General features: G+C 47.5%; 1 protein-coding gene across 2 annotated transcripts in view; it reads left to right on the forward strand.

The window, feature by feature from the left end:
- Positions 1-23,402, forward strand: part of pappa2 (pappalysin 2) — a 525,171-nt gene that overhangs the window by 230,619 nt on the left and 271,150 nt on the right. For both annotated transcript variants that reach the window (XM_059647765.1, XM_059647766.1), the window contains exons 18-19: positions 3,424-3,556; positions 22,571-22,680. In XM_059647765.1, the coding sequence (XP_059503748.1) occupies positions 3,424-3,556; positions 22,571-22,680 (243 nt within the window). The remainder of the gene's footprint in view (positions 1-3,423; positions 3,557-22,570; positions 22,681-23,402) is intronic.

Genomic DNA, 23,402 nt, shown 5'->3' on the forward strand with positions numbered 1-23,402 from the left:
TGTGGTTTTATGTTTCTTTCTTATGTTAAAAATACACTATTGGAAGACATTTGCAAAGGAACATCATGTACTCATAATGCTCAGTGCAGGATACCTTCCAGTGTTCGTAAAATTGAAACTGTTGGATTTCATTTTGGATACAGTGATTGCTATTTGGACACTGCATTCCAGGCATGGCTCTCATAGAATGAGCCAGTTGATCGGGCACTGTACAGCAACTGAGTGGCTTGTAGCTTGATCCTAAAAGGTTTCAAGGAAGATACACGTGTCTGAGTCTCAACCACAGTCTCTCTATGCTGAGGGCCATTGATTTGATTTATTTATTGACACATGTATATAGCTACAAAATATTGAAAAGTATTTCAGAGTGTCTCCACTCACCAGCGCCTGTCTTAAAACAGAGAAAAATAAATCAAAACATAGAATACAAAGGCAGAAAAATGAAGGAATACAGAAAAAGTGTTCAACTTTACAGTCCTTCTTAAGTGCACCGCTGTGGGCCCTGGGCCTGATGGCCAGGCACCAGTCGCCACTGCTGGAATGTAAATCGCCACTCTTCGGCACCGTCTTGCCCTCACCACTGAGTTCTCAATGCACCTCGCCAGTGCAGACACCACTGAAACCTCTGGGTACTCCACCGGCTTAAAATCGACTCTGCTGCCGCCACGAGGCTGCTTCGAGCTCACTGTACCAATGCAGTTGCTTTCGATGCTGCCTGGTCTTATACCAGGCACAAACCCACCTCCCGCCACCACCTCCGTGAATATGCGCCAGACACAGATGTCGTCGGGAACCCATTTCCAGTGTTTCGTTTCAGTTCATTTGTGTCTGTTGCAAGTCCTCACGGTCAATAAGGTAACAAGGCGCATGATAATTGTGTACCTAAAGTTATATATTTTAGTCCCAGCTTGAAGATGGATTGCCATCTTGGATTTAATCTGTGGAGGTTGTGCTCTGAGCTGTTCTTTACTGCAGTCGAAGGACAGTGTTTCCCAAACCTTTTCCAACTGTGACTGCCTTTTCCAGGTTTGAACGCTGTTGTGATCCTCTTGCTGAGCAGCGGGGACATGAATGGGGGTGGGGGAGTGAGGTAGAAGGCCTATAACAGCAGGCAAGGGGTGGTGTTGTGGGGTGAGGATTCTGTTGCCTTGGAGGTTATGATGCCCAAATTTCACATCGTAACCCATTTTCGGGTCCTGGCCCCATTTGGGAAGCCATGCTGCGCAGGGTCTGATGCTTCATTCCCTTTGGCGAGCTATAGGTCATCAAAGTACAAAGACATCTGTGCTGGATCTTGGAGCAGTGAGTCCTACATCAGGCACACCTGTGACTGCACAGATACCTCCTAGCTTAGGTATGGCAAAGCCATGTGAGAGTAAAAGTCTCCCACTTTGGTCTGAAACCAGGCTTCCTGCCTAGCTGCTGGAGATTGCTTCTGCCTGCTGCACCAGTGTGAGGCTTTCACATCTTAGGCCAGGTCTCCTTGTCAAATGAAGAGGGTGGAACAAGATGCAGAGAAAACAGGCAGAGTGTGAGATATGTTTGTTATTTTAAAGGGACCAAGAGTGAAATGTCTAACGTGCCCATCATATTCCAAACTCTGTTTATTGTTAGAGATGTAAAACACTCCTGAGTGATTGATAAATAAACCCAGCGATGAATGAGTGGCTCAAAATTGATCGGCAATAGAAACCCAATTACTGTGTGGTTTATCTCAGCGACAGCATGAACTGATTTGCCGTTTGGGAGAAGTGAATCTTAAAGGAACAGGCTAGACTTGAAACTATTCTTTAAAACCTATGCTTAAAAGCTGTGAGACCACTCCCTTATGAAACACTGCACCAGTTTTTCCAGTGTCACAATGACAAACCTGTTTCTAATTGCAGTTGAGTAAGTACTGTCCGAGTGCAGTGCTCAATAACCCAAGGGTCAATCTGCTACCTCACTGGTATTCAATCAAGATCCGTAAGATTAGGCAAGTTTTCCATATCGGTGTATTTGTTGGTGCAAGTGCCTTTTATTTACGAGCAACCTCTGAGATTCCAGTCCTGATGTATGAAGCACCTAACCCTGAACACATTGCAGACCTCAGGTCGAAAGTCATGTCCTTAGATACCTCACAGGAACTGGTGCCAGTTCTGCCATCTGATCCATGCAGGCCATTTGTTGCACAAAGGTTCTCCCTTACCTCTGTACAGCACACATTCTTGAGTCTAATCACTGGTATTCTGGACTTGCAGTCTCAAGAAGGAGTGCAATGAAGCATATTAAAGATGTCTTCCTGTGGAGATGTTGTCCAATTAATGGCTCTGAGCACACACTGCAATTGCAAAGACAAGTGCAAATACAAAACTGTCTACGCAGTGATAGTTCAACCAAAGGACTTCAAGTTAACCTTGCCTCTACAAATGATATCTTAAACAGGTTAAAGTAAATATTATGAAGACGCCCTTCACATTACCTGTCTGGTGCAGGTGGGGGAACTGTTGGGATTTTTATAAATAGACCTTTCAGGCTGTGGGGGAGTGTAATCACATTCATGAAACAGATATTCATTTTTGGTCATGTTATGCTCAGGCTAGTAAAGCTTTCTATTTGCCCTAGCTGTTTGTGACCCAATGGCCATGCCATTAGTTCAGTTACTGAATGGTAGGATTGAAAGGGAAATGAATTTGGGGCCAACAGGTCTTGACTCTGATCATGAAGATCCTGAATTTGTAGCACAAAATTCAGAGGTTGGGACAATGCACAGCTTTGGGACTGTGCAGTGAGCTTTACTATGGACTTAAACAATTCTGTGACTGACTTTCAAACCCTGATAGGAAACCCTACGTTTCACCTACCACAAACTGTACCTGACCTTGAAATGATTGCTTGAACAGTGAGTAGGGGTGTTTTATTCTGTGTTTGAGCAGTTCAGCGAAACCCATGCATTCGATAGCTTACCTGAGCTTTTCCAGCAACTTCCGTTTTTGTCCCTGATTTACAGCATCCACAATTCTTTCGGTTTTTATTTAGCTTATCTGGAAAGTTTGGTTGTAACCTGAGCGCATGCAATCTAAAAAAAAATTCCATTACATAAGGCTGACATTCTCTTTCACGAAAACATGACATTTGCTAAAGTACTTTCAATCAACAAAAAAGACAGCATTGTTTTTGGGAGCCAACTGGGTCCCATTCAACTACATAGTCTTGTTCTGCCTTTGCTACAGTAGGTTTGCTAGACCTAGAGTGAAGCTTGTACTGGATGTTCTACCACCAGAATAAAACCCCAGCATATCTTCCATTTGGCCCAGTCATTGAATTACAAGTACATCACCATAAGTATGATGATTTTTTTTCCCCGGTTTAAATTGGTTAATGTCTCCAATCCGTGTCTATTATTACTGTCGCTCTAACTCTGATGTATTTGCATTTCTGTAGGAACCCATCCGTTGTACTAAAGACGGCAGTTGGACGGAAGACTTTACACTCTGCGAACAGGTGCATGGGGACTGCCTGCCACCTCCTGAGCTGAACTTGGTGGAGTATATATGCACGGAAGGCCATGCAATAGGTACTGAAAGATACATAAATAGTGTCGATAAATCTTTTCAGTTGACTTGGGGCCAGTCAGTCTTGCAGATGTACAAAGCTATTTAGGCATAAAGCGTTCACTAAAAACTTTGAATTGACTTCCAAATGTGACATTTGGAGTGGAACTGCTGTGAAACCAAGTTCCAGGGAGTATGTTGCAGTCAAGCACTCAGCCTGCAGCAATGTAAATGAAAGGCCAATGCAATTGAAAAATGCTGCTCATACTCTGGAGGTAAGTGCTGGCACTTTGCCTTAGGAAAGAATACCCTTATTAAACATTGTGTCAGTGTTTCCGTTGGGAAGTGGCCATGACATGCAAAGCCAAGGCAGATGGGATAATCATTGATCTTTGTCTCAAGCATGTGGAGAGTGAGGCTGAAGCACAGACACTGAAAATTCCTGCGAGTGGATTGTGACTGTTGGCACTGTTACTTCTGCAGGAGCCTTGAGCTGTCTTTCACAGGACAACATCTCTCACCACTGGCTACTGTCTGGTGCTTTTCACCTCAGCCTTCTTCATTAGTTGAGAAGTTCCCAAGGCAGGAGCGAAGATAAGTCGGGAGGTCATGACAGGCTGCGTACCAAACACCATCCTTTTAGCAGTCTTCCTTGAGGAAAGTGGATAAGCTGAGAGAAGGGATAGGATTGTAATTTGCATGTTGACTTTCAACCAGAAAATGAATATAAAACAGTGATAATGGGAACTGCAGATGCCGGAGAATCCAAGATAATAAAGTGTGAAGCTGGATGAACACAGCAGGCCAAGCAGCATCTCAGGAGCACAAAAGCTGACGTTTCGGTCCTAGACCCTTCATCAGAGAGGGGGATGGAGTGAGGGTTCTGGAATAAATAGGGAGAGAGGGGGAGGTGGACCGAAGATGGAGAGAAAAGAAGATAGGTGGAGAGTAGAGTATAGGTGGGGAGGTAGGGAGGAGATAGGTCAGTCCAGGGAAAACGGACAGGTCAAGGAGGCGGGATGAGGTTAGTAGGTAGGAAATGGAGGTGTGGCTTGGGGTGGGAGGAAGGGATGGGTGAGAGGAAGAACAGGTTAGGGAGGCAGAGACAGGCTGGACTGGTTTTGGGATGCAGTGGGTGGAGGGGAAGAGCTGGGCTGGTTGTGTGGTGCAGTGGGGGCAGGGGACGAACTGGGCTGGTTTTGGGATGCGGTGGGGGAAGGGGAGATTTTGAAGTTGGTGAAGTCCACATTGATACCATTGGGCAGCAGGGTTCCCAAGCGGAATATGAGTTGATGAATTATGAATATAAAACAGCTCCTTTTTGACACAACAGTGTAAGTGTTATTTTCTGCAATGAAAAAAGCCTCAGGGCTGTAGAAAATTAGAGTATTCATGCAAGTTACTTCAGTCACAGTTTGCCCATTGCTGAAGTGCTGGGGAGAGAGTAAATTGTGCCAACCTGAAAGGGCTGAGTTAATTAATTTTCTTTATAGCTCGTGATTATGTTTGTTCCCACTGAAATATCTATGACTGATCATGATGTTGTGCAGATCAACCCATGATATTCCAGACTGTACCATAGAGCCAATGTCGGCCGCAGGTATCACACTCAAGACTTACCCATGAAACGGCTATTTACTCGAGAAAGTGGCAGAAGTTTGCACTTTGAATCTTGTGACCTGCTCATGGATACTAACAGAGAAAGGCCAACAGCCAGACAATGGGAAATATCCACTTGAATGGGCGACCACCTCAATAAGGGAGAGTATCAGCAATATCTGCTCTATTGTCGGGATGGTGGTGGGGATTGGGGAGGTGAGGTTTTGAAGTGGGACACAGAAATAAACTGGATTAAGGGAGATGTGTCACCAGTGGCCGTGTTGTCCTTGTCCATTTTGCAAAATCACACAAAACTAAATTTACCCTGTATGAAAACAGAATTGACCTATATTCTGATAAATCTTAACTGTATTAATGGCTTCTGCTGTCTCAGTTGGGAAGTAGTCATGTTAAAGCCCTGTTTTAAGGGCTTGGCAGATTAAGTCATTAGGTGGCAGAAACCCTGAGATTGATGGTGTGTTTGTTGATTTTGGTCAGGATAATGGTAGGAAGCTGTGCTTTTGGAATCTGGTTTCTGGACTAAATGATCAATAGGGATCAGTGGGGATAATCCATTCTCTGAGGTGTAGGCCTCAACTGATGGGCTTTAGGATCCAGAATTGGCTGGGATCTGATTGGCCAGCACTTTCTATGGGCACAAGTCACCAGTGTCAAGGGCTGTGATCGGCTGAGAAAATCAGCATCATTTGTCAATCAGCTCTTAATAAGCTGATTGACAGGCAATTGAATCAGTTAACACATTGATGGGGACAGCATTTCAATTATCAGCTAATATAGTCCCACCCAAAATTTTCTTTTAAAAAAGGGAAAATTGTGTCCTATGTCCCTTTTGATCTCTAGATATAGCATATGCATATCTGCTAAATCTCTAACAATTATGTCACCAACAGAGACTGGCTTAGTGTCTTCAAATACACATTTATTTTTATAATGTTTCCGATTGACTCTTAAAGTAACCTGAAGTACATTCCTAAGTTGTGTCATCAGATTTCTTCTTGGATGAGCCCCAAACAGTTCTGTTATCCATCTGCGTGTCGCCACCTTCATTGTGCTCATAGATCATATTTTTGTGATTTACTCCCTGGATTGAATCAATACAAAAGGATACAGACCTGTAGCTCCCATACAAATATTCATTATGATGTCATCCATGTTTGGTTGCCAGAAACCTGAGAAAACATGTAGTTTTCTAAGATATCTTGCATTATCGAATTGTGTGAGAAGATACAAAAACAAAGTTGCTGTAAAAGCTCAGCAGGTCTGGCAGCATCTGTGAGAAAACAGAGTTAACGTTTTGGGTCCGGTGACCCTTCCTCAGAACTGAGGAACTGTGTTAGACTGTGTTAGCAGATACCTGTGAATGTGAAGCAAGGGCTGGACTTTTCACCTTTGATGAAAGCACACAGGAGGGCAAATAATCAGGAGGATTGGCACCAACCAAATACCCCCCCTGCTCCCAGTAGCTCTGAAGTCCATGCCCATCCAAGACCTTCCCAGCTTGCCATCAATGAAGGCCCTTAAATGATAGTTTCTGGCAGAGCAGGATATCATTGATAACAAGGTGTAGAGCTGGACGAACCAGCAGGCCAAGCAGCATCAGAGGAGCAGGAAGGCTGACGTTTCGTGCCTAGACCCTTCTTAAGATATCATTGTCCCTGATTCGCCAAGAAGCTTGTCACAGGTCACGTGAGTACCAGCTTGGTACTTGATCGGGTGGGCTTTCCACTTGGTGGGGATGGCAGGGTTAACTCATTATTAAAGGCACCTACCCCACACTTGGTCAAAGCAGGGAACATCCCAGCCTTAAATTTTCCCCATTTCAAAGTCCAGTGTGAAATCCTTATGTCTGAACAAGCAGTCATTTGTTGTGTAAACCACCCCCTAAATGTTGGACCACTTTTAGTTCTTTTAATTTTAGGCCATCGTGAAGTCATAGAGCACAGGCAAAGCCATTTGGCTCCATTCTGCTTAATTCGACGACTTTGCTCTTTCCCTGCGACCTTGCAGATTTTTGCCCATCAACTATTTTTCCAATTCCCACTTAGAAAGTTACAATTGAATTTGTTTCCACTCACCTTTCAATCCAGATCATTAACATAGAGCATAATAATTGTTTGGGATGTCCTCTCCAGACTACAACTGATAATGATCATTATTTATTTAAAATCTGAGAGCCATAGATTTTGTTAAATAATGATATCCCTTAAATCTGTCGACTTGTACTGCCTCTGATGAAGGGTCTGGGCCCGAAACGTCAGCTTTTGTGTTCCTGAGAAGCTGCTTGACCTGCTGTGTTCATCCAGCTCCACACTTTGTTATCTTTGGCTTGTACTGACCTTCTTGCCACGGAAAGCAGTTTATCACAATTTAATCAATGAAAATTAGCGGCACTTCCATCAAAGTCCCTCTAGACTTGCTGTGAGAGAAGGACCGTAGTTTTAACTTCTCCAGTCAATGCACGTCACTCCAATCCCTGGTAGTGGCACATCAAATCTCCTTCACCAAGATAAAAGGTCAAAGTCTCCTAGATTCAATGACACAGCTGCTTGAGGCCTAATCAGTGGTTTCTAAAGGTTTAGCCCAAGCTTTTTGCTTGCATTATCTGTGCCTCTGTTTGAAAAGCTGAGGACTCTGAACACATTTTTTTACAGTGGTACATATTAGCTTGTCTTCCCATATTCAAAGATATAGTAGGTGAATGTCAGCCCTCTCCCTGCAAATCACCCTTGTTTCTGCAATCTCTTTCAAATATCAGTATTTAGTTTATTTTGCCTCATAGTGAAATTCGGATCCAAAATCTATCACTTAACACTTCTATGTATTCAGTTTCATTTGCCATGTGTCTGCTAAATCTATTAGGCATTTTTTTAAAATAAGGTATTATTTTCCTAACAGTGCAGATGTCACTTTTCCACGTGAATTTTGTACTAGGCTAATTTGTTTATTGATCCTGATCTGGATATTCACTGGCAGGCTGTTCAGTCCTCACTGTGGTGGGAGTTAGTTGACATGCTCCTGGATATTGACTTACGTCTGGTGAGCTGCACACTGTGTGCAAGCCCTAAACCCCTGTTCAGTATTCATGCAACAGGTCATTATCACTGTGTGGTTTGTAATGAGTACCATAACATTCTGGGACTTCACTGTTTAATGCAGTCAGGTAAAAAAAGGCAGCTCTTAACCCTCTTACTTTAAACAAGCTAACAACTGCAATAAACCGCAGAGAAAGTTAAACACACAAGCTACCTCAAACAGTTTATTTAAAACAGACTTTGAATAAGATTATATCTGTAGTCCTCTAAATGTCCACATTCTTATTTTATTTGGTGTGGTAAGTAGCAGATGTTTTTAAAAGGGCTTGTGTTGATCTTTATCATTCCTAAGTATTATTGTTTTTAGCATGCCACACAGCCTCCTTACACCGTATATTTTTCTCACGCACGATTGCCTGCCTGATGAGCTGAATAGGTGGACTTTGGTGCTGGTCACTGAGAAATAATGTTTGTACTTAAAATAAAAACGAACGGAAGTGCCAGTGATTTCATTGTTATTCATTTCAAAGGCATTAATCAGAGAAGCTTAAAAGGTATAGGTGTGGGTGTTTGGGCCATATTGTTTGTGCTGGCCCTTTGAAAGAGCTGTTCTGTAGTTCCAGGACCCTGCATTTCCACACACATTTCTTGCTTGCTATTGCTTCTCCAATTCCCTTTACATGTTGTTGCCAGTTTCAGATTTCATTGCACATTCAGACACTACATTCCGGATCATATCAACTTGCTTTTCTTGACTGATTCCTATGTCAGTTTAGCTTAAAACTCTTTTGGACACCTACCCCAGCTACCTATCCTAACCCCTTCTCAGGGGAGGAGTTTCATATCAATTGACTCTGACAAAGCCCTCATAATATTGGGTACCTCCAATGCATTTCTCCTTTACCTACTTTGCTGCAAAGGAGATCACCTTATGTTCTTTCATCTTTCTGCAACACAGAAGAACTTAGGAAAGTTTCTTCTCAATTAGTACTGCCTCACTTTGCAGTACAAGAAGTTGAGAGATAATGCAGAAAAGATTTACAAGGATGTTGCCAGGATCGGAGGCTTTGAGCTATAGGGAGAGGCTGAATAGGCTGGGCTATTTTTTCCTGGAGTGCCAGAGGCTGTGGGGTGACTTTCAAGAGGTTTATTAAATCATGATAGACATAGATTGGGTGAATAGTCAAGGTCTCCAGGGTAGGGGAGTCCAAAACTAGAAGGCATAGGTGTAAGGTGAAAGGGGAAAGATTTAAAAGGGACCAAAGGGGCAGGTTTTTCAAGCAAAGGGTGGTGCTTCAATGGAGTGAGCTTCCAGAGGAAGTGTTGGAGGCTTGTACAATTATAACATTAAAATGTATCTGGTTAGGTATAGGCATATGAACGGGTTAGAGGGATGTGAGCCAAATGGTGGCAGATGGGAATAATTGATTTTAGATATCTGATTGGCATGAACGAGTTGAACCAAATGGTCTGTTTCCGTTAGCGAGTTTTGAGAAGATTTGTAGCTCAGGTTGAGGTTCTGGATGTGAGTTTGCTCACTGAGCTGGAAGGTTTGTTTTCAGACGTTTCGTCACTTTTTTTTATTTGAAAAAATATACTTTATTCATAAGATGTACAAAAAATAAAACACATTTATACACCTACCCAGTCATGCAAGCCGCTCTGGGTTACCCAGGGGGTACGTACACCAACTAAAGGAAAAAAAAACAAAGAAGAAAATGAAACAAAGCAAAGAAAATACCCCGGCAGTCGTCTCCCCGCACAGTCTCCGTTGGCCCCCTGACCAGTTGGGGAAGGCGCCAGCTGGGCACAGTTACCAGATGGGGCCCTTTTTTCTATTCTGGACGAGGGGTTTCATACGCTGGTCTTTCCCCACCGCGCCTTGGCGGCAGCTGCCCCAAGCTTAAGCGCGTCCCTCAGCACGTAGTCCTGGACCTTGGAGTGCGCCAGTCTGCAACACTTGGTCGGGGTCAGTTCTTTCAGCTGGCAGACCAGCTAGTTGCGGGCAGACCAAAGAGCGTCTTTCACCGCATTGATGGTCCTTCAGGCACAGTTGATGTTGGTCTCGGTGTGCGTCCCGGGAAACAGCCCGTAGAGCACGGTGTCCCGCGTCACGGAGCTGCTTGGGACGAACCTTGATAAATACCACTGCATCCCCCTCCAGACCTCCTGCGCATAGGCACACTCCAGAAGGAGGTGATCGACAGTCTCGTCCCCCCCCGCAGCCGCCTCGAGGGCAGCGTGCAGTAGCGCAGAGATTCCGGGCATGCATAAAGGATCTCACTGGCAGAGCCCCTCTCACCGCCAGCCAAGCAATGTCCTTGTGCTTGTTTGAAAGTTCTGGCGATGAGGCATGCTGCCAAACGACTTTGGCAATCTGCATGGGGAACCACACGACAGGATCCACCCTCTCCTTTACCCCAAGGGTCTCGAGGATACTACGTGCTGACCACTGCCTGATGGCCTTGTGGTCAAGGGTGTTTCCCTTCAAAAATTTCTCCACGATGGACAGGTAGTACGAGACGGTCCAACTACTCAGAGTGTTCCGCGGCAACGAGGCCAGGCCCATCCTTCACAACACCGGGGACAGGTAGAACCTCAGTAAGTAGTGACACTTGGCGTTTGCGTACTGAGGATCTACGCACAGCTTGATGCAGCCGCACACAAAGGTAGCCATCAGGGCGAGGGTGGCATTCGGTACACCCTTTCCCCCATTTTCCAGGTCTTTGTACGCGGTGTCCCTGCGGACCCGGTCCATCCTCAACCACCAAATGAAGTGGAAGATGGCCCGGGTGACCGCAGCGGCGCAGGTCCAGGGAATAGGCCAGGCCTGCACCACATACAACAGTACCGAAAGCCCCTTGCACCTGACAACCAGGTTCTTACCCGCGATGAAGAGGGAACGGAGCGTCCACCTGCCCAGCTTCTGCTTCAGTTTGGTGATACGCTCCTCCCAAGTCTTAGTGCACACCCCAGCACCTTCAGGTAGTCTGTCCTGACGGTGAAGGGGATGAAGGAGCGGTCGTCCCAGTTCCCGAAGAACATGGCCTCGCTCTTACCCCTATTGACTTTGGCACTGTAGACCAGTTCAAACTGGCTGCAGATGTCCAACAGCCTACTCACCAACCGATGATCAGTACAGAAGACGGCGACATCGTCCATGTACAGGGAGGTCTTGACCTGGAGGCCTCCGCTGCCTGGGATAGTCATGCCCTTCAGGCTCACGTCCTTCCTGATGGATGCGGCGAAGGGCTCCACACAGCACACGAACAAGGCAGGAGAGAGCGGGCAGCCCTGCCTGATTCCAGATCTGACAGGAAAACTGTCCGATTCCCACCCGTTGATCGAGACTGTGCTAACGATGTTTGTGTAGAGCAGCCGGATCCAATTGCGGATGCACTCCCCGAACCCCAATTTGGAGAGGACGTCCCTCATGTAAGCATGAGAGACCCTGTTGAAGGCCTTCTCCTGGTCCAGGCTGACGAGGCAGGTGTCCAGCCTCCTGTCCTGCACATAGGCGATCGTATCCCTGATGAGCGCGAGGCTCTCAGCGATCTTCCTGCCCGGCACAGCACAGGTTTGGTCAGGGTGAATCACCGACTCCAGGACAGACCTGACCCGATTGGCTATGACCTTGGCCAGGATTTTGTAGTCCACGTTCAATAGTGCAATGGGACGCCAATTCTTAATTACTTCCCTCTCCCCCTTCCTCTTGTAAATGGAGGGTGATGATGCCCTTCCTCATGGACTTGCACATTTCCCCTGCCCGAAGCGCACTATCGTACACCTCCTGCAGGTCCTGGCCGACCAGGCCCCACAGAGTGGAATACAGCTCGACCGGTAAGCGGTCGCTCCTGGGAGTCTTATTCCTCTCCAAGGACTTGAGGGCTCTGGTCAGCTTGTCCAGGGATATCGGCCAGTCCAGCCACTCCCTTTGCCGTCATCTAAGACCTCAGTGATAGACGACAGGAACGACTCGGAGGCCGTGCTGTCCGTGGGCTTCGCGTCGTACAGTCTGGCATAGAAGGATCTGCTGATCCTCAAAATGTCGGGCCGAGACGACGTCACCGAGCCGTCATCCTCCTTCAGCCGGCTAAGCACAGAGCTCTCTTTGTGCACCTTCTGAAAGGAGAAACGCGAGCACGTCTCATCCTGCTCCACGGAGCGGACCCTGGACCGGAAGATTATCCTCGAAGCCTCCGTGGCGAAGAGCGAGGCTTGCTGGCCCCTCACCTCGCGGAGGTCCTCCGTGACGTCGACCCCCATCAACTGCAGAAGGAGCAGGTTCTGCACCCTTTTCTGGAGTCGTGACAGCTTTCCCCGCCTCTCTCTCGCCTGCTGAACACCCTTGAGGACAAAGAACTTCTTGATGTTCTCCTTCACCATCTCCCACCAGTTGCCGGGAGACTCAAAGAGGGGTTTCACGGTTCTCCAACCAGCGTACTCCTTCTTAAGCTCCTCGATGTTCTCTGGGGTCAACAGAGTCGTGTTGAGCTTCCACATCCCCTTGCCGGCCTGCTGGTCGTCCTGTAAGTGACAGTCAGCCAGCAGGAGGCAGGGTCAGAGAAGAACACCAGCTCGACGTCGGTGGACCTGACCGAGAACGCCCGTGACACAAACAGGAAGTCTATCCTTGAGCGGATAGACCCGTCTGGCCGCGACCAGGTGTATCTCCGCTGCGCTCCGTCTGCAGGGGTGCTGAAGACGTCGAGCAGCTTGGCGCCCTTCACCGTGCCCATCAGGAATCTGGACGTGACATCCAGTTGACTCCCCCCACCCGCTGTCCCCACGCTGGATCTTCCATCTGCATCGATGATGCAGTTGAAGTCTTCACCTAGGATGACCGGCCTGGACGTAGCCAGCAGGGGTGGAAGCCGCTGCAGGACGGCCAACCGCTCACTCCGTACCGCTGGGGCGTCCACGTTGATCAGCCTCAGGGGAACGTTCCTGTAGGTGACATCAGCCACTAGGAGGCGCCCCCCCCCCACCACCTCCTGAACTTGAGAGATGGTGAAGTTGCGCCCCGAAGCAGAATAGCCAGGCCCGAGGAGCGACAGTCGTTACCCACCGACCAGATCGAAGGCCCAGAGGTCCAGGCGCCCGACCGTTTCCCGTACCTGCTGAGGTGTGGTATCCCACACTCCTGCAGAAACAGGAGGTCTGCCCTGACGGTGGTCAGGTAGGCCAACGTGGACACACATCTTGCACGGGACTTGATGCTGCGCACATTAATGCTCGCAACTTGTACCCCCAATGTGGGCAGTGACTGCAGTACCCTTCCAAAGTCCAAGGTCCAGCCCCTCCATTTGTCCCTTCATGCCCATTGCCTGGGCTAACTACTGGACGCTCTCCGGGCTCAGGAAACCGTCCGTGCTGCCTTCCGGGTGGCATCCCCCCGTCAGGGGTACAGAGGCAGGAGAGTCTGGCTCTGGGTCAGGCTGGGGACATGCTGTTTCCTCCTTCCCACCTGAAAGTTCCAGGGGGCCCTCCAGGGCTCCAGCGGCCCGTGTCTGGGTGTCGGAGGGAGCCTCAGGACGCCTCCCATCACCTAGAAGCGGGGTGCTGCTCTCCTTCTCTCTTGAGATCTTTAGCTTCTGCTTTGGGCGGGCCTCCTCCGAATCTCCCTCGTCAAAGGAGCTCTTATAGGCCCCCTGTAGCTGCCTCTTCCTGACTGATGTTTGCGGTGCCTGGGCCCGCCGGCGCGCCTTCCTCCTTGCTTTCCGGACCATCGTCCACTCCCCTGGGTCACCTGTCGCCGTCTCCATTGACTCCAGGTTGTCGGGGGGGAGTGGAGCCTGCAGGGGCGCTTTACTGGCCTCGGGTCCATCCTGCGGGGCTGGGCCCTCCTGCACGACGTGACCCTCCTGCACATTAGAGGGGTCCTTGCAGGGCCCTGGTGCCTTCCTCTCCTCCTGGAGGGCTTGCCCTGCATTGCCCCTGCCGGCGACCTGGGCGTAGGTGGTTCCCCCGCTGCTGGCATGCCCTATAGAGGTGGCCCGCTTCCCCGCAACGGTTGCAGCGTTTTTCTTTTGGGCAATCCTTTGCAAGGTGTCCCTCCTCCCTGCAATGGTGGCTTTGCAGTCGGCCGCCACGTGACCTGACCTACCACAGGCATGGCAGACTTTAGGTTGCCCTGCGTAGGTCAGGTAGCCCTTGCTCCCGCCGATCATGAAGCTGGACGGTGGGTGTACGATGTTCCCGTCCGAGCCCATCCTCAGCGTCACCCTGACCTGCCTCTTACTTGTCCAGATCCCGAAGGGGTCCATGATGTTGGTTAGGTCCCCTTCCACCTTCACGTACTTTCCGAGGAAGGTCAGGACATCAACTGCTCGCACATGCGGGTTGTACATGTGTACAGTCAACATACAGCTCCTCTGCACCGGCATCACAAACAGCGGGACAGCGGTCAGTAGAGAGAGGGGGCCCTCACCTCCTTTCTCCTTGAAAACCTCCAGGAAGCGCTTGCAAAGCTTGGCATTCCTGAAGGTTACATCATAAAAACCTCCTCCAGGGAAATCCTGCAGGCAGTAAATGTCCGCAGCAGTGAACCCACAACAGTCCAACAGGACCCTCTTCACGAAGGAGGTGCGGTCCACAGGTGCACCTTCATCCACCTTCTTTACGGAAACACAGATTGTGTTCCGGACCCCCTGACCCAGGGCACAAGCACTCACCACAGCCATCGTTGCATGATGGCTGCTCCCCTGAACCAGCGTTAGGCCGAAGCCAGCATTAAGATCCACTGGTCGCAAGGGTGCACAGCCAACCCGACGTCCTCCTGTCACCTCCAAGACAGCACTCTCCTCCTCTCGGTCCACAAGAGAGTGGGTCTTTATTTTGTTCTGGATGTAAGCTGGTTCACTGAGATGTAAGGTTTGTTCCTAGATGTTTCATCACCATTCTAGGTAACATCATCAGTGAGCCTCCGACAAAGCACTGGTGTTATGTCCCGCTTTCTATTTATCTGTTTAGGTTTCCTTGGGTTGGTGATGTCATTTCCCATGGGACAACACATCCATCCTAGGACAAGCCAAACAGAGACAGGCACGAGAATTCCTAGAAGCATGGCATTCCAACCGGAACTCCATCAACAAACACATTGATTTGGAGCCAATCTACCAACCTCTGAAAAAAAACAGGAAATGACATGACCAATGCAGGAAATGACATCACCAACCCAAGGAAACCTAACCAGATAAATAGAAAGCGGGACATAACACCAGTGCTTTGTCGGAGGCTCACTGATGATGTTACCTAGAAAGGTGACAAAACATCTGAAAACTAACCTTCTAGCTCAGCGAGCAAACTTACATCCAGGTCTCTTTCTGTGCTGTACAGCTCTCTGACAAGTGACAAAAATTTAGTTACCATTCTTTAAGAACTTACTTCAAGGAGAAATTAAATGTATTTCTGGGTGCCGTGCTGTCATTGAAACTTTTCTCATTCTGCTGATGGAATAAAATGGTAAGTGGCGAGGTGGATGCATAATAGATAACAAAGTGTGGAGCTGGATGAACACAGCAGGCCAAGCAGCATCTCAGGAGCACAAAAGCTGACGTTTTGGGCCTAGACCCTTCATCAGAGAGACCTCTCTGATGAAGGGTCTAGGCCCAAAGTGTCAGCTTTTGTGCTCCTGAGATGCTGCTTGGCCTGCTGTGTTCATCCAGCTCCACACTTTGTTATCTTGGATTCTCTAGCATCTGCAGTTCCCATTATCATGGATGCATAATAGGTTGAGTAATTGAGAAATAGAGAGTAGCTGTCAATTGTTTTTTTTTCAGGCTGGAGGACGGTTTCTATTGGAATTCCACGGGGGTCAGAATTCAGAGCCTTGCTTTTCCCGATTATGTATAAATGATCTGGATCAGGCAATTTCAAAGTTTGTGGATAATGCAAAACTTTGGAAACTGTGAAGAGGACACTGCAGAACTTCAAAACGTTATAGACCAATTGGTGGAGTAGCCGGAGAGGTGGCAGATGAAGAAAGAGAAGTGTGAGCTAATGCTTTAGTCCAAAGAACATGGAGAGACAGAGTAATGATAGGATAATATTCTAAAGGGTATGCAGCAACAGACAGACCTGGGTGTACATGCACATATGTCAGTAAAAGCAGCAAGACAGGGAGCAAAAGCTGTTAATGAAGCGTAAAGTATTCTAAGTTTCTTTAATAGAGGCATGGAGTAGAGAGGTTATGGACAACCTACATAGCACATAGGTTAGACTTCAACGAGAGAGTTGTGTGCATATCCAGGTGCCACACTTTAGAAAGGCAGTTCATTAGAGAGAATGCAGAAGATGTTTATGCGAATGGTATCAAGGATGAGGAATTTCAGATATGAAATTAAATTGGAGATGTTGGGAGAGATGAAGGCTCAGAGGAGACCTGTAGAGGTGTTCAAAATTATGAGGAGCTTGGGTAGAGTAGACGGGGAGAAACTGTTCCTACTTGTAAGAGGATCAAAAACGAGAGGGCGCAGATGTAAGAGAGATAATGGGAACTGCAGATGCTGGAGAATTCCAAGATAATACAATGTGAGGCTGGATGAACACAGCAGGCCAAGCAGCATCTCAGGAGCACAAAAGCTGACGTTTCGGGCCTAGACCCTTCATCAGAGAGGGGGATGGGGAGAGGGAACTGGAATAAATAGGGAGAGAGGGGGAGGCGGACCGAAGATGGAGAGTAAAGAAGATAGGTGGAGAGAGTGTAGGTGGGGAGGTAGGGAGGGGATAGGTCAGTCCAGGGAAGACGGACAGGTCAAGGAGGTGGGATGAGGTTAGTAGGTAGATGGGGGTGCGGCTTGGGGTGGGAGGAAGGGATGGGTGAGAGGAAGAACCGGTTAGGGAGGCAGAGACAGGTTGGACTGGTTTTGGGATGCAGTGGGTGGGGGGGAAGAGCTGGGCTGGTTGTGTGGTGCAGTGGGGGGAGGGACGAACTGGGCTGGTTTAGGGATGCTTGGGGACCGCTTTGCAGAACACCTCCGCTCAGTTCGCAACAAACAACTGCACCTCCCAGTCGCAAACCATTTCCACTCCCCCTCCCATTCTCTTGATGACATGTCCATCATGGGCCTCCTGCACTGCCACAATGATGCCACCCGAAGGTTGCAGGAACAGCAACTCATATTCCGCCTGGGAACCCTGCAGCCATATGGTATCAATGTGGTCTTCACCAGTTTCAAAATCTCCCCTTCCCCTACTGCATCCCTAAACCAGCCCAGTTCGTCCCCTCCCCCCACTGCACCACACAACCAGCCCAGCTCTTCCCCCCCCACCCACTGCATCCCAAAACCAGTCCAACCTGTCTCTGCCTCCCTAACCGGTTCTTCCTCACCCATCCCTTCCTCCCACCCCAAGCCGCACCCCCAGCTACCTCCTAACCTCATCCCACCTCCTTGACCTGTCCGTCTTCCCTGGACTGACCTATCCCCTCCCTACCTCCCCACCTACACTCTCTCCACCTATCTTCTTTACTCTCCATCTTCGGTCCGCCTCCCCCTCTCTCCCTATTTATTCCAGTTCCCTCTCCCCATCCCCCTCTCTGATGAAGGGTCTAGGCCCGAAACGTCAGCTTTTGTGCTCCTGAGATGCTGCTTGGCCTGCTGTGTTCATCCAGCCTCACATTGTATTATCAGGGCGCAGATGTAAAGTATTTTGCAAGTGCGAGATGAGAATTAACATACTGAGTAGTTAGGCTGTGGAATGCACTGCCTAGATAGTGTTGAAAGAAACTTCAATTGAGACACTCATGAGACCATTAAATGGTTATTTAAACAACACACAGGGTTATGTAGAAAAGGCAGGACATTGGAACTGAGCTGTAATGCCCAGAGAGTCAGTACTGATATGGTGGATGAAATGGTCTCCTTCAATTCTCTAACAATTCTGTTATTTCTTTTCTTCTGTCTTGAGTCCTTTGTCTCTTTGATCCACTGGTAGCTTCATTTGCATGACACTCAAATCACTTGAAATTCCTTTCCTTTGCAGTGGTTAACAGCAGTGACTTACTCACAGTTAAGATGTGCAGGCATGGTATGTCTCAGGTTTATCTGCAGGGCAGCGCTGAATTTGTTTAACTATGGCAGGGTGGAAACAAGCCTGCAACAATGTGCCTGTAGCCCCATCAGATGAGAGAAGGAGAAAACCAGTCTGGATTCCTGCTGTCAATCAGTATCCAGAGGCCAATTTTGTACATGTGTGTGTGAGAGTGTACTATCAGGATAGACTGGACCAAGGTGATGCCCCTCTGACTGACAGTGTTAATAATCACACCAGCAAAGGCTGTCTGCAATGTATACTAAATCTGACTCATTGCCTTCGTCAGCAACAACTTGTATTTCTATGCTTCCTTTAAATACAGTAAACTATCACCAGAATGTTATCGAGCATAGTGCGACACAAAGCCATATAAACAAACACCAGAGATAATGGGAACTGCAGATGCTGGAGAATTCCAAGATAATAAAATGTGAGGCTGGATGAACACAGCAGGCCAAGCAGCATCTCAGGAGCACAAAAGCTGACATTTCGGGCCTAGACCCTTCATCAGATCTCTGATGAAGGGTCTAGGCCCAAAACGTCAGCTTTTGTGCTCCTGAGATGCTGCTTGGCCTGCTGTGTTCATCCAGCCTCACATTTTATTAAACAAACACCAGGATGAGTGGACGAAAGCTTGATTGAAGAGGTTGTTTTTGAGGGGTGATTGGACAGAAAATGAAGATGTCCACACAGGGAGCTTCAGCACTTTAGGGTTCAGACAAGCGAAGAAACAGCACACCGAGAAAAACTGTGGATGTGCGAGAGGCCCAAGTTGGAACTCAGCAATGAGGGATAAGCAGAAAGCTGAGAAGTAAACATTTTCTCGCAGGCTCGTGGAGCAAATTAGCTATTCAGGCGTCCACACGCCTGAAATGTCAGCAGTCAACTTTCTACAAATAAGTGCACTGACAGAAAATGTTCGTTGTATATGTTGTCACATCCTCATAGACAATTAGCTAGCTTGCCAAGAAATGTTCTACTTGCAACATAATTTCTAGGAATTAGAGATAAGAATAGCTAATTTGCAAATCCTTGTAGCACAGCCTATGTAAACATTAATTCAGCAGATCACTTGGAACAGGCACAAAAACATTGCACAAGGTTGAGCTTTACACAAGACGCTTTCTGAACTACCAGTTTGAGTATTGTTGTGTGCCATATGTTCAAGGGGAAAATGCATAAACTCGCCTCATAACCCTTGAAAACAATAGAACAACTAATTTTCGTGCTCCAAAATATTTGCTTGAAGTGGAGATTAGGAGCCGGCACGTTGCATTCAACAAGATGAGTGAGTAATTATCTGTCAGTAATAATGCGGTTTGAGGCTCAACAGGCTGAAGCTTCTATTCTGTGGAAATGAGAAAATAGGAGTTAGTCAGTTTTCTATCCTTGCTAATATATGAACTTCCAGCACAATGAGCTTTTATCTTGTGCAGTAACCTTTTAATGTGGCACCTTATTGATACCTTTGGCAGTCAACACGCACTGCATGCACTGATTCCCCTTTACACACTCCGTGCATTACAGCTTCAGAGATCCCAGGCAAATTTGTCAAACAAAATTTCCCTTTCATACCTTGAGGCAGAGTGAATGGAGTTTTATGATGATTTTCTAAATAAGTAGTTACTTCTTCCTTAATCATGATTGCAGTATTTTTCTAATGACAGACGTGAGACTAAGTCATTCATTGTTTGTGATAAGAGATGGAAGGATATATGCATATAACTGAAACACCATCCTTGATCTGTTTGGCCAAATGATCGGTTTCTGTGCAGTAGCTATTTTGACACGCTATATGGTACTTTCAGTACAAATTGCTTAATAGATTTCACTTGGTACTAAATATTTCATTATATATAGATCTTTGGACATCCACAAAAGAAGGCATAGCATTTTTCTTTTCCTCCTTATGTTTGCTACCTGAAGGTACCCATGACCCCCATCAAAGCTGTAGCAAGGTCCCAAACCCACTCCGGCCCAATAGAGATTGTACCCCTTGCTGATGGCACCAATCTGATTGACGCTGGCCGTTCAGCCAACTGAGTCACCCAGGTCTCCCAAGGAGTCAGTGTTGCAACATACACTTTTACCTGTTTGTTGGAATTATGGAGAGTGATGACAGAGCCTTATTTTCTTTCCAGACTGTCCAGGAATCATTCCTGCTCTTAGCGGCTGTCATTAGTGCACATTGGAAGGAATTACAAGTTAATAATTAAATTGTTTCGGGACACATTATGAACTCACCTTCCTTGGCCATCAGGTGCTGGAGTGGGACTTGAATCCATAGCTTTTGGCTTGGAGGCAGGGGTACTACCCACTGCACCGCAAGGCATCCCTAGGGATTACATTACCAGCTAGATAATACCACAATGTGAATAGATGTCTTAGACTGTTGGAGTTAAATATTTTGATTGGGTCTGTCTTTAGAGCTATAATCTAAAGTACAAGCTGGTCAGACCTGCACTACTATGGACCACACAGACCCCTTGTATATTCCAAACCTGAGTACAATGATCATGATTACAGAGCAGCTTGATCCTCCTTGTGTTGACACCAGGTCATGTTTTGACTGACTTCTTTCTGCTATTTCTCAATTTATTTTTATACAAACTCTGCATTGGGGTTTGTGAACACGTCTTAAACATACCCTGAGCTTAAAAGTAGGTCATGGCATATCCCAGATGTCCAAGTTCTTCAAGGACCGCAACTTTCCCCCCACAGTGATCGAGAATGCCCTTGACCGCGTCTCCCGTATTTCCCACAACACATCCCTCACATCCCGCCCCCGCCACAACCTCCCAAAGAGGATCCCCCTCATTCTCACACACCACCCCACCAACCTCCGGTTACAACGCATCATCCTCCGACACTTCCGCCATCTACAATCCGACCCCACCACCCAAGACATTTTTCCATCCCCACCCCTGTCTGCTGTCCGGAGAGACCACTCTCTCTCTGACTCCCTTGTTCGCTCCACACTGCCCTCCAACCCCACCACACCGCGCACTTTCCCCTGCAACCGCAGGAAATGCTACACTTGCCCCCACACCTCCTCCCTCACCCCTATCCCAGGCCCCAAGATGACATTCCACATTAAGCAGAGGTTCACCTACACATCTGCCAATGTGGTATACTGCATCCACTGTACCCGGTGTGGCTTCTTCTACATTGGGGAAATCAAGCGGAGGCTTGGGGACCGCTTTGCAGAACACCTCCGATCGGTTTGCAACAAACAACTGCACCTCCCAGTCGCAAACCATTTCCACTCCCCCTCCCATTCTTTAGATGACATGTCCATCATGGGCCTCCTGCAGTGCCACAATGATGCCACCCAAAGGTTGCAGGAACAGCAACTCATATTCCGCCTGGGAACCCTGCAGCCTAATGGTATCAATGTGGACGTCACCATCTTCAAAATCTCCCCTTCCCCCACCGCATCCCAAAACCAGCCCAGTTCGTCCCCTCCCCCCACTGCACCACACAACCAGCCCAGCTCTTCCCCTCCACCCACTGCATCCCAAAACCAGTCCAACCTGTCTCTGCCTCCCTAACCTGTTCTTCCTCTCACCCATCCCTTCCTCCCACCCCAAGCCGCACCCCCATCTCCTACCTACTAACCTCATCCCACCTCCTTGACCTGTCCATCTTCCCTGGACTGACCTAACCCCTCCCTACCTCCCCACCTATACTCTCCCCACCTATCTTCTTTTCTCTCCATCTTCGGTCCGCCTCCCCCTCTCTCCCTATTTATTCCAGAACCCTCACCCCATCCCCCTCTCTGATGAAGGGTCTAGGACCGAAACGTCAGCTTTTGTGCTCCTGAGATGCTGCTTGGCCTGCTGTGTTCATCCAGCCTCACATTTTGTTATCTTGGATTCTCCAGCATCTGCAGTTCCCATTATCTCATGGCATATCCTGCCAGTTTTCTGCCCTTGGCAAACTTCTGACCTTGTTTGCTGTAACCCTGTGTTAGAGGTGTTTTAGAGACCTCTGTTGTTTGCCATTTTCACAGTTCTTTAAATGATACGCACCACAAGGTTCAGCAGTACATAATGTCCCAGATTATCCCTAGTATCTCATGACTCTCTGACTGTGGCCAAGGGCTAATGTAGTCCAGAAGTACTGTCCCTACATCTGGGTTGGGAGGCCCAGTACTCTACAAATGTGACACAACATCTCTAAACAGGCTGGTGTTTTAAAAAAATGTAGTTACGGTGAAATTGCATTGATAAAAGTGAAGAAGTCAAAGAGTCTGACAGTGCGTCGAGTGTTGAACTGAAACCCTCAACTGCTGTACAAATCGGTGTCAACAACATGATACCAATTTACTGATGTGGTCCGCTATTTCAGGTTCAGAGTGTATTCCATCATGCCTGATCCCGCCCAGCGATGCAGTGGTTTTGCCCAGTAACAGAACAGCAGACACCATGGAGCACTGGATGGAGCCACCCAAAGTACAGGTGAGGATCCAGACAGAGAAATGATTCTGAAGAATTGTGGCCTTTTGTTGTCCATCTGAGATTGGCAGAAGGGCATGCTGGTGAGCCAATGTGGTACGGGGCTGGAGTCACACCTAGTCCAGACCAGGTAAGAGCAGTAAGTCTCCAGCGATCCGACTGACGAGCAACCTGTCAGCTTCATGATTGCTTTAGTCAGCTTTAGATTTTTAAAATCATTATCTAACTTCTTAATCACTAGAGTGGGCTTTAACCTGTCCCTTTCCGCCTTACATTTTTATGTCAGTGACAGTTGGTAGCAGAGGATTAAAAACTAAACAAGACCAATTTGATAGTGAGTGTTGCAGCTTGCTGCCTTTTGGCAGTTCCAAATGTACACAGATTGAATGACAGCTGAAAACATAGCCTCCTGCTGGGAAGGAAAATGTGTGCAAACCCTTAAAAGTTCAGATCTCCTAAAGGGTTCATTTCTGTAAACAAGACCAAAGCATGACAGAAATAGAATGTTTTTGCTGAGCACTTTTCCTTCCAATATTTATGATTTTTTAAAAGTCCAACGTAAGGAGAAAGGAATTGTCACACAGACACAACATGTCCTATAGGGTGACGATTCTGCAATGAGATTCCCATCTCCTTTATTTTTATTAATCTCTTGACATAATTTTTGTGTCATTTACCATTCTAGCACTTGATTGCTTGAGAGTAGTGGAGTGACAACATTGAAT

This window comes from Stegostoma tigrinum, chromosome 8, assembly GCF_030684315.1.
Source record: "Stegostoma tigrinum isolate sSteTig4 chromosome 8, sSteTig4.hap1, whole genome shotgun sequence".
Classification (NCBI taxonomy): Eukaryota; Metazoa; Chordata; class Chondrichthyes; order Orectolobiformes; family Stegostomatidae; genus Stegostoma; species Stegostoma tigrinum.